This window comes from Rousettus aegyptiacus, unplaced genomic scaffold, assembly GCF_014176215.1.
Source record: "Rousettus aegyptiacus isolate mRouAeg1 unplaced genomic scaffold, mRouAeg1.p scaffold_m13_p_2, whole genome shotgun sequence".
NCBI lineage: Eukaryota > Metazoa > Chordata > Mammalia > Chiroptera > Pteropodidae > Rousettus > Rousettus aegyptiacus.
The window spans coordinates 68556836-68571238 of NW_023416295.1; the positions used below are offsets into that span (position 1 = coordinate 68556836).

The 14403-nt window shown below is 36.8% G+C and overlaps 1 protein-coding gene across 19 annotated transcripts in view; it reads left to right on the plus strand.

Moving 5' to 3' along the window:
• GTDC1 (glycosyltransferase like domain containing 1) overlaps window positions 1–14403 on the plus strand; it is a 355599-nt gene that overhangs the window by 307804 nt on the left and 33392 nt on the right. For 18 of the 19 annotated variants that reach the window (XM_036236290.1, XM_036236287.1, XM_036236291.1 and 15 more), the window contains one exon: window positions 3375–3484. In XM_036236290.1, the coding sequence (XP_036092183.1) occupies window positions 3375–3484 (110 nt within the window). Of the gene's footprint in view, window positions 1–3374; window positions 3485–10779 lie in introns of all 19 variants that reach the window. The other variant, XM_036236296.1, reaches the window with a different exon arrangement.

Sequence of the window (14403 nt, forward strand, 5' to 3'; positions counted from 1 at the left end):
CATAAGTCTATAGTAGAGAACTGAATATGTTATAAAATGTGTATTTAAGTTTGACAGCTGTTGCCCCACAGGGGCACCCAATATATTACTTTAAGTCCCTTATCTTAAATTTAATGCTTTATGCTAAAATCATAAGTATGAGAGCTTCACATTAGATTTCTTAGAAAGGAATTTAAGAGAGACTCACATATTCTCTTAAATGGGTTCATTAACATCATGAGTGCTGACATACAATCCGTGGATGATCCATTGGAAATCTGGAACGAGTTCCTCACTCTTTATAAAATACTGAGCTCTACCACTGACATATCCATGCTTTGATATATGGCTGTGGCTAAATATTTGTGCACATCTTTAATGGTTGTCTGAATGTTAGACAATTTCCCATTTTTCTAAAGAGAAAACAAAGAAAATTTTTAGCTAAATTAAATATGTAAACTTTGAGGGACTCAGAAGAAATATTCAGGCATCATAATATGCAATCTACTAATTTAGACAGAAATAATATTTTAAAGCAGGGGTCCCCAACCCCGGGGCCATAGGCCAGTATCAATCTGTGGCCTGTTAGGAACTGGGCCACGCAACAGGAGGGGAGTGGTAGACAAGCCAGTGAAGCTTCATCTGTATTTGCAGTCACTCCCCAGCACTAGCATCACTACCTCAGCTCCACACCCAGAACATCAGGCATTAGGTTCTCATAGGAGCACTGGTCCCTGGTGCCAAAAGGTTTTAGACCACTGCTTTAAAGTACATGTCATAGAATATTTTTAGAAGCATTGCTCTTTTCCTTCTCTTGTATTTCATGAAGCAGTTTTAATCCAATGCCCCCTCTCATGGATTCTTGACATCAGAATGATGCCACCTTTTCAAGCAGCTGGCATGTTTCCATCCCCTGTCATCTGGAATTCAGTCTGAGCAGTTTGAGGTGCAAGACTTGTGAAACTGTGCATGATGCCACCACTGGCAATCTTTTCCCCAGCTATAAAAACGCACTTAGTACTCATGATCCCATAACCAGTCTTATCTTTTTTTAGTGATCTTTAAAATACTTGTTTTCAACAATGTCTAACACTTCGAACTGTTAGGTCATGCCTCCCAAAATAATTACTAACTCAGTGTTAAATTCGATTACTTTTGTTTTTACCAGTCCCACCAAGTGAATGATAACTAAAACTATCCAAAACTATTATCAGTGGACACTGTTTTAGGTTAATGCAATTTCTCTAAACAGTACTTTGTTCAAAATAAAGTAATTGAGAGAGTGCCTAGTATTATGAAATGCCTGATGAGGACTTTGGTATAGAATGCCTCTTTTTCTCAGGGATAATTTTGAGAAAGAAAAATGTCACCTTACATTCATCCATGTACTATATAGTTTAAACAAACAAACAAAAAAAAGATTTATACAAATCTCCTTGGTGTTCTTATGCAAAGTGACTATTGAATATGAAAGCTTTTGTCCACCAGTAAAAAAAATATCTAAAAAACACAGTAGGATTGTAATGCATTTATCTCATATAGAAACACTGAAAATATAGGTTCATAAAACCTGCTGCTTTGAAAATACTCACATTGGAGTCTTTCAAGAACTACAGCTTCTATCCAATAAAACTTTCTCCCAACCCCAAACCACATCTATTTTTACTTTAATACAAACAAACAAACAAACAAACAAACAAACAAACCAGCAAGAAATATTCAGAATAGATATTCTCTTCCGTGGATCTATAGCCAAAGTTTTGGGAAGTCAAAATGAAAAATTTAGAGAACTGCCTGGCTACATTTCCCTATAGTGTTACTCCCTCTTTAAGATATATTATGTTATATTGTTTACATTCTTTGCATCTAAGTATTTCCCAGAGAACCAGACTCAAAGAACGTATTACAGATTAAGTAGCAGCTATTTGATTGGTATAGTTGGAGATAGCATATGGCCTAGTCTTTCAAACTGTTTTGAGTTTTTGTTCTCGCCCACAGCAGTGGTGTATATGAGAACTATCCAAAAACGTCCCTATGGTATGTGTATGTAATCTGCATCATCTTAAAAAGTGATGCTCAGTTAGCCATTGTATTCTTTATTATTTGAAGTAAATCAGACAGAGATCTAGAGCTTAAAATAAATAATTACTGAATTCTAATTCTATAAGAACTTACAATTCCATGGGATTGGAAATGCTGTTTTAAAATGTTAATCAGAAGATGCATTTGTTTTAATTCTTGATACTGAAAATATTGACTGAATTGTGAATTAACACATTTAGGGTTGCAGATGTCATTTTTCATGAGATTTCCGGAATGATGTAATTTTCATATTTCATATAGCAGTTTGATCAATTTACAGATTTATTTTACATAATTAGTTGGTAAATGAGAAATTCAATTGCTGATATATAACTATTTCTCTGTAATATAGAAAATAAGCTAAAATTCTGAATTATAAATAAAAAAACAAATATTTTGAAGACATCTGGTCCACATCTGCCTGAAATAAGTTAATTAAAACAGTGTAATTAAATGCAAGTAATACTGGAATATTCACACCTTAGAATGTAAAAAATAACGCATTCCATTTTAATGTGATTTCTTGAATTGTTGAATTTTTTTTAATGTCCTTTACCCTCTCATTCTGTCATTACGAAGAAGACTGACAAGCTAAACAAATAAAAATAATCCATGTTTGTCAAAGACTTTACTAAATGAATTATTTTTATTATTGTTATTATTTTTTTACATGTAGACTAACCTCTACTCCTAAGTTAATACTCAGTGGACTTAGAGTCATGCCTACCCCCTCTTGATGTGTTTATAATTCTCCATTCAATTATTTAAAATGGGAGTTTAGTGAGAGAGTATAATCTCACTCCTTAAATTGGGCGTTTCTTCTGGGCACAAAGGGGCTCAGTAATTGTGAAAGGACGGCATTCACACTCAAGGAAATGAAAAGCTGCTTTGGTACAGTCTCATGATTAGTAAAGAATCATCCTTTGAAGACTGGTATTTTCTTTTGTTAAAAACCTGTGTTAAGTGGAAAATTAACTATATTAAAAGAGAGGAAAATACACTAAAGTTTCTATAGCCTACCCAAAAAAATGTGAAAAGCATAATAGATTTCTCCTTTAATAAAAGGCTGCAGAGCATTATGACTTCAGTAGAACTTGGTTTTGATACATGACAGAGAAATCTTATTTATGAAAAAAAACTCAATGCTGTCGCTACAATATAAGGCAATCAGGGAAAATCTCTGCTTGGATGCCAGTGGCTCTCCTAACTAACATTAGACCACAAAAGGAATTGATACTGTGAGAAGTAACAACACTCGTCCTAACATACACCCTAAGTTATCAACAAGTTATGTTTTGTGTTTTTATTTACAGGGAGCATGATAAAGATCCAGAGAGTTTTTTTAAGGTATTAATGCATCTTAAGGACCTAGGACTCAATTTTCACGTATCTGTCCTTGGAGAAACCTTCACAGATGTCCCAGGTATCTGTTTTGAATTTCCTAATGTGTATTTTCATATGTGACATAAGCTCTACAACTTAAGTATTAATTTCCATGTTTCCTTTTGTTAGAATAACCAAGATGAGCACTATTAACCAAAAGATTATACAATGCCATTAAAGTGGGATTCAATTTAAAAAATACTTAAGTAAGCATTCTTTAAGTTGAGAATGTGATGTCATCTCGTTTATCAAATATAGCTTATACAATGCATCTTGATGCAAATGAAATATATCGCTTTAGGCATCTTAACACAAGGATAATGAGAATTTGTCATTGAATATACCACCTCTCACCTCTGGGCTCATTGGTTTGATCACATTTGCATTGGTAATGGCCAAAATACACCTGTTATTAGGTGGCCTGTGTAAAGCATTTTGAAATCGAACCTGTAATATGGAGTAAACTACAGCCCATATTGTAGTTGTCATTGGTTCATTCCTTTTCACTGAACTTGAGAAAACTAGCAAATATCTTAAGCACTTGAGTGTTTATATGTTTTAAGCTTTGGGTGTTCAACATTTTTTCTGAACTTCAAATACACAGACAACAAAAGTTCAGAAATGACTTCTGCCATCATACCTTATGATTCTTAAAAACCACCTAGAGTCCTCACTTAACGAGTATTTCTCAATTCTGGTTCAATACTAGGAAGTACACTCAGCCTGTATCTCAGTAGCCTCATCTGATAGGGCTCATCTTCTGCCCAGTAACTTATAGATACAACCTCTCCTCAGTTCCTCTAAGGTTCCAGGCTTTAAGACCTTTAGGCATTTGCCTGTTTGTTTCTCTTACCCTTTTCTTCTTAGCTCTGGGGCATTTTTTTTTTTTTCCCCAACATGGTTTCACAACACCCTATACTTTTACTTCATGGTGCTTATCACAGTTTCTAATCATATAATTATGTGTAATTTTTTATTTTGTTGCCCCACACACACACACATACATAGGCACACACATTCTAGAATGTACATGCTTCAAAGACTGGGATTATGTCTATCTTATTCTTTGCTGTGCCCAAAAGCCAAGTGCAGTGCCTGACACAGAGCTGGAACTCAAGGAATATTTGTTGGGTAAATGGGTAAAGATAATGTAAACTTCCTGCTTTCGATCAATTTATAGTTTTGTTGAGGAAGGAACACTTGCGCATATGCATAGGAAACAGAAAATCAAACACAATATAATAAAATTATAAATTAGTACTGACATGTGTGGCTTAGAGTAGAATGTTAATTGAAGAGTTAGCACTTACATAGCCAAAGGATTAAGATTATCCAAAAGTGGAAATGACATGGCCGAAGTATATAGAAGCAAATATTTTATATATTGTATGTAAATAAGAGAACAATTTCAATGATTGTTGCTGTGAGGTAACTAATCTAAGTAGAATAGGAGATTCTGCATGCAGTCCTAAGTAAGAATAAGTAAGTAATATGTATTTTATATGGTAGGGCCAAAACATGGAGGATGTTGATAACTAAAGTAGGTTAGGTAAAGTTAAAAAAAAATAATAATAAGGAGCCTAGATTTTGAGCAGGGAAGAAATATGATGAAACGTGTACTTTAGGAAGGCTTATCTTACAATGATATGGAGGCAGAATGTCAGTAAGACTCTAAATTGGCGATCCAAGTGTGACTCTGAAGCAATGGCTGAGCAATTAGTTAGAGGGAGAGCTGTATGAGAGAGAGATTCTCAAGGAAAACACAGAAAAGAATTTGGTAGATGAATGGCTATAGAGAAAAAAAGAAGAAAAAAGCGCATTTGCAGAACTGCAGAGTTCGTTTTGTGTGTGCCAGTTTTGAAGTGTGTGTGAATGGACCGAGAAGAGGAGATGGAAGATATCTCCCAGCAGAGGCTTCTTAGTCGATTTTTACCACTGGGTAGTTTTAGGCCACCTCTACAAAGAAGACTAGGATTTTACTCAAAGGGTCATGTTCTTGGGATTATAGTCTCCCCTCCCACACATTAACATTGAGCTATTTTATTTAGAGCAGTGTGGAGGGTTGAAAGTGGGGTGGGGAGCAGTTGGGGACCCAAGTACTGAGTGCTTAGCAATTACAGACCCCATCTTATTACTCACTTTGGCTTCACTTCAACACATCCTTATTGAGCACTGTGGAAGGGGCATCCACAGTGAACAGGACTTGGTCTCCACCCTCACGGAGTGCTGCCACGGGAGACACTTGTATATAATTAACAGGCACCTAGGATGCTGTGAAATAATTACGGAATGCTGTGGAAGCACATGGGAAGGGGCATCATGTTATCTGTGTGCATGCTTCAATTACTCCCAGTCTCACTAGGACTCCCTCCTGCTTTAGCCTCTGGTCCATCTCTGGCATTTCAAATATGAATCGACTCTTTTTATGGCTACTGCACCTCACATTGCACATAGGAGAAGCCCAATTTGTTGAATGGTCACATGAGCCTGATAGTTTTCCAGGTTGTGCTCCTAGGAGGCCGCCTTGCCAGACTTACTCCAGGGAAAGATTCCCCAATCCCCCAGCATGTTAGGAAACAGGCCTCACAGCAGGAAGTGAGCAACAGGTGAGCGAGCAAGGCTATGGTGGTAAATATATTTCAATATGTGAACATATCATATTTTCAGCCACTTCCCAGCACTAGCATCACCACCTCAGCTCCACCTCAGATCATCAAGCCTTAGATTCTCATAGGAGCACCAGTCCCCAGTGCCAAAAAGGTTTGGAGACCACTGCTCTAGAGGTTTCCTCACAGGCCGTTCTCTGTAACTTCAGCCATTCTTATCACCGTTCTAATTTATTTAAAATACCCTGTATTCCAGGCTTGTTCTAAACATTGTTCTCCATTTTCTCAAGTGGGAAAACTAAGGCCTAGAGAAATTAAGTAAGGTTACACAGCTAAGGTAGTAATTTAACTGCTGTTCTATACTACTTTTGCATGTTCTTGTTTTCTGACTCAGCTGTTTCTCTAAGTTTGAACATTAATTTTTTTTTCCCCCCAAGTCACCATCCAGCACTTCACAAAAAGAGTTACCTAGCAGGCATACTTTGCTTGGCCTGTTGTCTCTTCTAGGTGCTAGATTAGCACATCTAAAACCATACAGCCAACTTACATGCTGTTTAGTATCTGCCAAAAGAATTACTCTCAATGCTATTAACATTTGTAAGGAAGTGGTTTTCTGTAAGTAATTGGAATACTGGTTATTATTATATTAATTACTACTATTTATTGCAAGTTTGCGTCTTACTTGGTCTTTTGCCGGATTATTTCATGTAATGCTTGTGACAGTCCCAATGGAGTAGATATTATTATCCCATTTGATAGGTAGGGAAACTGAGACTCTGAAGACTTTAGTCACTTCAATTGCACTGCCTGTAAATGAGTCAAACTTTTGTCTTTCACATTCAAGCATACATGTATTGAAAAAGCCTTAATATATAACTGCAAGACTATTAATTACTCTTTTTTTTCTGTCTTTATTGAGATATAATTTACATATAACATTGTCAGGTTTAAAGTATACAAGCTGTTAATTTGATACATTCATATATTGCAATATGTTTACCACCATAGCTGCAGCTAAGACCTCTATCATGTCATCTCTTTTTTGGGGTGAGAGTATTTATGATTTAGTCTCTTAGCAGTTTTGAAGTATATAATACAGTACAGTATCATCAACTATAATCACTAGGCTGTGCATTAGATCTCCAGAACTTACTCTTCTTGTTTGCACATTAATAATTCTTTATCCAACTTCATTCTCCTTCCCTGTCTGCAGAGCTCTTAGGGAAAGCTAGCACATCCCTGAGTGATGGCATTAGTGCCAATGAGTTGCACAGCCCTTTTTGATGAAACAAATAATCTCCATGAATTTTTTTTTTGAAATGTTAAAACCATAATAGAGCAACTTTGTAGCATCTCCATACTATTGATTATTTTCAAGTTTGTTGATTATCTTCAAATTCTGTTCTAAGGTCGTTAACATCCTTTTTCCGAAAAGTGCAATAGATTAAGATTTTCAATTCTAGTTTATAGCTCTTTTGTATCATTGTTTCATTTTACAAAAGAGGTCTAGGACAGTGACTGTTCCAAGTTCTCGCAGCTGAGCACAGTGGGTGAGATGGGCACTAGATATTTGCAAGGTTAGGAAGAGAACCTGGAAGTTGGTCTTCTCATCTCTATTAATTTTTATGTGTTCAATAAAGGTTTTTTTTTTAATATTTACTTTGTGCCAAGCACTGAGTTATACATTTAAAATAGAATGATGAATAAAGAAGACATGGTCTGTGATGGTTGCGACTTGCTTACTTCAATGCTTTACTCATCACTTACTGGAACATTCCATAAAAACATTACAACTGGCATTCTTGAACACTTAACATATGCTCAGTACGTAAGCCCTTAATGTATTGCCTTATTTACCCTTCACACAGCCTTGAGAATTAGGTATTATTGCGATTATTATTTTACAGCTGAAGAAAGTAAGACACAGGGAGGTTGCCAGAAATCACCAATCCACCTAATGGTGAAGCCACAATTCAAACCTTGTCAGTCTGCCTCCACTGCTGTTGCTCAATCCATACCCTACTTGGAAGTTCACAAAATCATCCCTGTTTTATAGGTAAGAAAGCAAAAGCTGATCATGGTAGGAAATTCTTGACCACTCATGTGAAATCATTTCCATTTTCTCTGACAATCTCTTTGTGAATAAAAGTTAAAAAAAAAATACAAAACCTCAAATTCATTTCTTAAATATTTTACTTTTTAGATAATAAAGAGAACTCCCTCTTTTATCTTCCATCTGGCTTCATCACAAAGAAAAAAAGGTGTCAAAAACAATATGAAGTGGAAAGATATCCCAAATAATAGTTGGCATATATTTACTATTCGATAAGTATTATTTGAATGAATGAATGAGATTTACGTAATAGAGAAATACAATTTAAATGCCATATAAGGTATGTAGAAATCTACATTGAAACAATTTCCAAATATTAGAGTTAGTGAATGAAAATAGAGAACCCTAAGACTTAAGAAAGTTCTAAGTGGTTTTATATTACGTTTCCTATTTCAATACAGGTGACCTTGGTTTAATATGAATCCATTTTTCAATTTTTTTCTCATCTTTCAGCTCTTACATCAGTCAGAATAAGCTGAATTATGCTAAGCTAACAGATAACCTTAAAATCTCAGTGACTTGAAATATGTAAGATTTATTTCTTATTCATGCTATATGTTTATTGCAGGTAGGCAGTAGTATTCTACTCTTTATGGTCACACAGGGACCCAAGCTTACAGAGAGAACCAAACTAGCACCATCTCATACATTACCAGTGACCATGTCAGATGGAAGAGAAAGCCAGGAGGCTCTCCTGTCATCATATCAAGTCAGTGCTTTGGCCTAACGGTAATGGGGTTCCACTCAACTCATTGGCCAGAACTTGTTGCAAGGCACTGTCCACCTATAAGCAGGGCTAGGAAATGCAACCCTGCTTTGAACCCAGGGGAGCAGAATCTAGGGGAGCAGAAATATTTGGTGGGCTGTACTGTTGACCATCATAGCTCTTTAATATGCATCATGATCTGTAGCTCATTACAGAGAAATCCAAGCCTTTCCAAGATGTCTGCCTTAATCTGGGGAAGTCTATACCACTTGAGAAAGAGCTCTTAACAAATATTAAAGTATGACCTACAGTCTTCTTCCTAGAGACAACCCACTGGTGTCTGAAGATAGATCCACAACCATGCCCCATAAAGCAAAGCAGACATGAAGTCAAGCCAGTTTCTTTGGGAATGAAGTTAATTGTCACTTACAGGTGACTTGGCATTCCCTCCACCCCCAGGAGACATTTGGCAATATCCAGAGACATTTGGGTTGTTATAACTGTTGGGCGGGGGGGAGGCCAGGGATACTGTTAAACATCCTACAATGCACACGACAACCCCCCACAACAAAGATTATCCAACCTAACATGTCAGTTGTGCTGAGAATGAGAAACTTTAATTTACACGGGAATTGAAGTCAAAAGATCAAGTTTTGGACAGGGTCCTATAGCTTTCTAAGTTAACCTCGGTCAGTCCATCTGCGCAATAAAAAGGAGGTGATGGGAAAGTGAAATAACAAGAAAACTACCTGCCCTGTCCACTTCAGTGAGTTATAATGAGGATTTCTGCACAATTAGATAATTTGGGGGAAGTGCTTTCTAAACTACTGTGCAGATTTTATTATAAGACTCATGTACTTCGCTCAAAGTTTGTTTATGGACTGAGTCTTTAATGCATTTTGGATCCAATGAAGATATTAACGATGCTGAACCGTAAAAGTTCATTTTTTTTACCATTATTTTCATTACTTCTAATCAAGAAAATTGAAAGGTCATTCTGCTACATAAAGCATCCTTCAGACTCCATGTTACAAATGAGCCAAAAAGCCAAGAAGCTCCTCAATGCAAATATTTTAGTTTTGGCCAGTTCTCACGACAAGGTCACATTGTTAGCCCTTGAAATGGTTTAAAAAAAAAAAAAAAAAACAAATGCTTAAGATATCAAATCAATGGAATGTGTTTGTATACTTAATAATTTCCCACAAATGATAATTCTAAACAAAATATTTTTTTCTATGAAGAGCCAAAAACCTTACATCAGGATTCCTCTTTCTCTACTGCAGACATTGTGGGAAGAAGAGTTTTAGCTTTAAGCATTAGTGGGGGCCAAAAAGGTTGCAAGGAAAGTAAAAACCTCAACTACAGTTTTGGCAGACAGAAGTCTTTCTGGTTCACCTTTAATTTGAGGTTAAGAACAGTATGTGGAAGGCTTCTGGTTAGTATCTGGCATGACAATGGTTATTACTGTGATCTTGGCATATTCCTGATCTTTAGCTCTGGAGTCAAATGTTGGATAATTACATAACATTTTCCTCCCCTCCCATCTCCTTTTCACTCAGCTCCCAGCTACAATCTCATTTACTTAGTGTAGCAGAACAGCCATGCTAAGGGGGAAGTAATAGAAAAGTCCTGGAAACCCAAATAACTTACATCACGTTAATATAAAAGTATAAAATTTTGCTACAAGGGGAGCCCAGCAGAAGGAAAGCTATTGATATATTGATCAATGTTGAATTCTAAGATGGTTATATATGAGACGAAATAAATGGTATGCCAATAAGATTAAATAAACTCATTCTCTCAAAATTATACCATTCCCCAAACCTATTCCTAGTCCTTTAGTTTTGGGGGTTTTTTTGTTTTGTTTTGTTTTTTAATTTCATTGCTATCTACTCATTCCTCTTATACAGAAATATTCACTGAGTTCCTATTGTGGCCTGGCACCATATTGTGGATTCCAAGAAGAGAAGACCATGGTTCTCCCCGCCGTCCCCCCCACTCCCAGAATCTTACTATTGGGGAAGCAAAAAATATTTTTATAATTACATTTTATTATACCATACCCTTGTTTAGATTGTAACATTTTCAAGTAATTTTGAGTACATTATTTCAAAACGCTTAGAGTAGTCTAGTGACTAGAAAGCCTAACAAGTATTGGCATTCCCTATTTCTAGCTGAGGAAAATGGTTTGTTTTGGCCCCGTTTAAATAGCATGGACCTGAGGTAGATTGTAGGTAGGCAGAGTCACCTTGACATTATTCTTAAAAATAGGCATATATGGTCACTTTCCCAAGATTATGACTGGTGAAGTCAGTTTCCCCAAATATGATTTAAAACTGAAGTCTTCTGTCTCCCAGTCCTTTGCTGAAGAAAACAACAAAATGTAATGGGAAAATAAGGAGGATTCGAATAAATGTAGACATATATGCTACTGCTAGGAAAGAATAAATGCTATAATAGAAATGACAATATCTCTTAAGATAATTTATGAATTTAACCATATTCCAATTAAGATGTCAGAATGTTACTTTATATATCTGCACAGAGTAGTTCTAAAATTCATAGAAAGTAAATAAATGGAAGAATATCAAAGCAATCACTCACAAAGGAATAATGAAGAAACATATGTCTTACCAGATTCAGAACATGTATGAGGCGATAATTTTTAAAAGAGTACTTTACAGGTTCAAGAACATGAAAGTAAAGAAGTGGACAAAAAGAGATAGTTCAGAAATAAACCCAACTTGTATATACATTTGTATAACTAAATTTAACATACTTGTCCCAGCTCTAAAGTATTATATTTTTAATGAAAACAGGAAATTGAGTAAAATAACTTCCAAGCATTGAAAACAAAATGAAAAATTGCATAAGAAATTTAAATATGCATTATAGACAAAGGCTTGCGAAAGCATCAACATAAATACAATAACTTACTGAACTCTTGCTCTGTGCCAGCCACCAGGGTAGACCTTTTACTGTGGCATCTCATTTTATATCATAACAGTAGGTACAATTACTGTCTTTTATGTATGGGCAAAGACACTAAGGCTTCAGTGAAATAACTTGCATAGCTAATAAACAGTAGAAATGGTGACCTTGAAGAAATACATACTAAGTCAAATTTTAGGGGAAAAAAATCTTACTTTACCAGTAACGAAGTAAATGTAGATACAAAGAATTTATGAGCAAACAATTGCATTGACCAAAGCAATAAAAGTAAAGGCCTATGCTGAGACTGCCTATAGGAAAACATCCGCACGTGTGGTAACAGCCCTGTAAATTATTTTTCATGAGTTGTATAAGTATCTACACCTTTTGTTTGACTCAATAATTTCACATCAGAGAAGGGATCCCATGCAAATAATCCCTGTGCTTCGTTCTCTTTTCTGTTGCCTCCTTCCCATTGCCCTTATCTTCTGGGACCTTGAAGCCTACAAAGGCTTCAGATTCCTACAAATTCCAGGCCTCTGGACACTTTGATATTCAATTCATCCACCACTGTTATCAGCCATCTTTCTAAATAAACCCCGACCAACTGAGGAGAGAATCACGACAGTATAACAATACTAGTAGGAATGTGTCTCAGGTTTTCTGCAGGATGAACTTAAATTTCCTTTATAGCAAATGAGGTTCTTCAGACTCTGACTCCAACCTCATCTCTTGTGATTTCCAGTTTTCTGTGTCATTTCCTGAATACTTCTGTGCATTTACCTACCTACCTCCATGTCTTCTGTTATTTGTTGCTTAAATTCTTCTGCCCGTCTTCACAAAGCCACATGCATACCCTTTTTCCTCCTGGAAAAATCCCAACTCCAGCGGTGCTTCTTGTCCTATGCCACCTCCCCTCTCTCTTCCCTTCCTAATTGCTCACAGCACCCAGATTCATTCCATCAGTTGAAAAGCACATATCACTCTGCACTGTTTTCAATTGTCACTTGGCTGCCAGAAGGGGCTGTGGTGTAACTGAATGGAAGACACTTTGTGGACGAAGAGAACAAGTTCTGAAACAGAGATGCAACACAGAGCAGGAGTCAGCAGCACTCCCAGTTAGCAGGCCAAGCTCCCCTGGCCCAGCTCTCATGGAAACCCCTGACAGTGGTGTCGTCCCCATTCACTACTTAAGACGCTCTCCTTGCCTTTCTCAGGAAAGGTTTAATTCCGCCACTGCGCTTTTCTCCCAAGTGCTCAAGAAACTCATCAGACACAAGTAATGGTAGCAACTGACTCCCATTCCTCAGTGTGTCCTGCGAGGATTAGTCTTTTTTCCCATGATCTCTCTTAGACATGCCATCCATTGGCAGACCTAAACTTAAGGCCTACTTGAAGTCAACCCCTATAGCTTCCGAAAATAGAATATTGATCTTTAATACTTAAACCTGAAAATTCAGAGCAACTCACAAGGCAAGACCATTTATCCATCCACCCAGGAGGCAGGGGGACGGGGGAGGGAGAGACCATGAAGATAATGTGTTCTTGAATACAACTCCCAAAACATCCTTCAAGAAATTTTTCTCAGAAGTTATAACTATGAAAACATTCCTGCGGAAAAATGCTCTTTCATTTTCATTAACTGCCCTCAAAGTTTGTGGGAAGCGTGCACTTGGAAAAGACACAAGGAAATAGATAAAATAATTAAATAATAAATGGGGAAAGGTGAAAACATTGATAGACAATAGAGAATTAGAAGCAGACCCTAATTTTAAAAGCCTATACATATATATGTGACTATTGGTTAAGAGAGTGGAGGTCCTAGAATGTGGCTGCTGTACACTGCTTTGGTATTTTATCTTTTTCATTCCGATAGTTGTAAATGGCCAAGATTTGGAGTGTGGTATGGTCAGAATAATAATTTCCCCGACAAGGGGCTCTGGCAGAAGGCCCGCTCGCCTGTTTTACAAATTCATGTTTCCTGCAATGCCTACCAGAACGCAGTGTCTGACAGAAAGCAGCAGCACAGGGAGTGAATACTTGGATGCAACGACTGAGCTTTTCCGTCTAGATCCTGCCTCTCCTAAACTGTGACATTTATAAAATGGACACCATCACAGGCATGTGGTGTGAGGGAATGAACACACTCCTGGAATTTAGAAGGCTCAGGGTCTAGTTCCAGCTCTGCCACTTATTCACATCACTTATTTTAGCCTTAGCTTACTCATTTATAAAATAAAGTCATCTAAAAGAGGTTAAAACTAGAAAGGACTTTGGTAGTGATTAGGATTTCTTTGAGATGGGGTGCCTATCCCCACCCCCAAAAGAGATTTCACAGAGTGACACTTTCTAAAATTTGGATTGTGAAAAAAAAAAAATGAGTGTAATAATCATGCTTTTTCAAACCCAATTTTGTTCCTAACTGTTGTGACATTTTTCTGCACTCCGGATCCTGACCCCTATCCCCAGGCAGTTGAGAAGCACTAATCTAGGCCAGTCACAATTCCTCCAGCCACCCTCACAGGCTGACTAAGGTTGTTCAGTGTTCCATCTAACCTAAACTTCCTAAAATGAGCTCCATATATTTCACCTGCTCTCCTGCC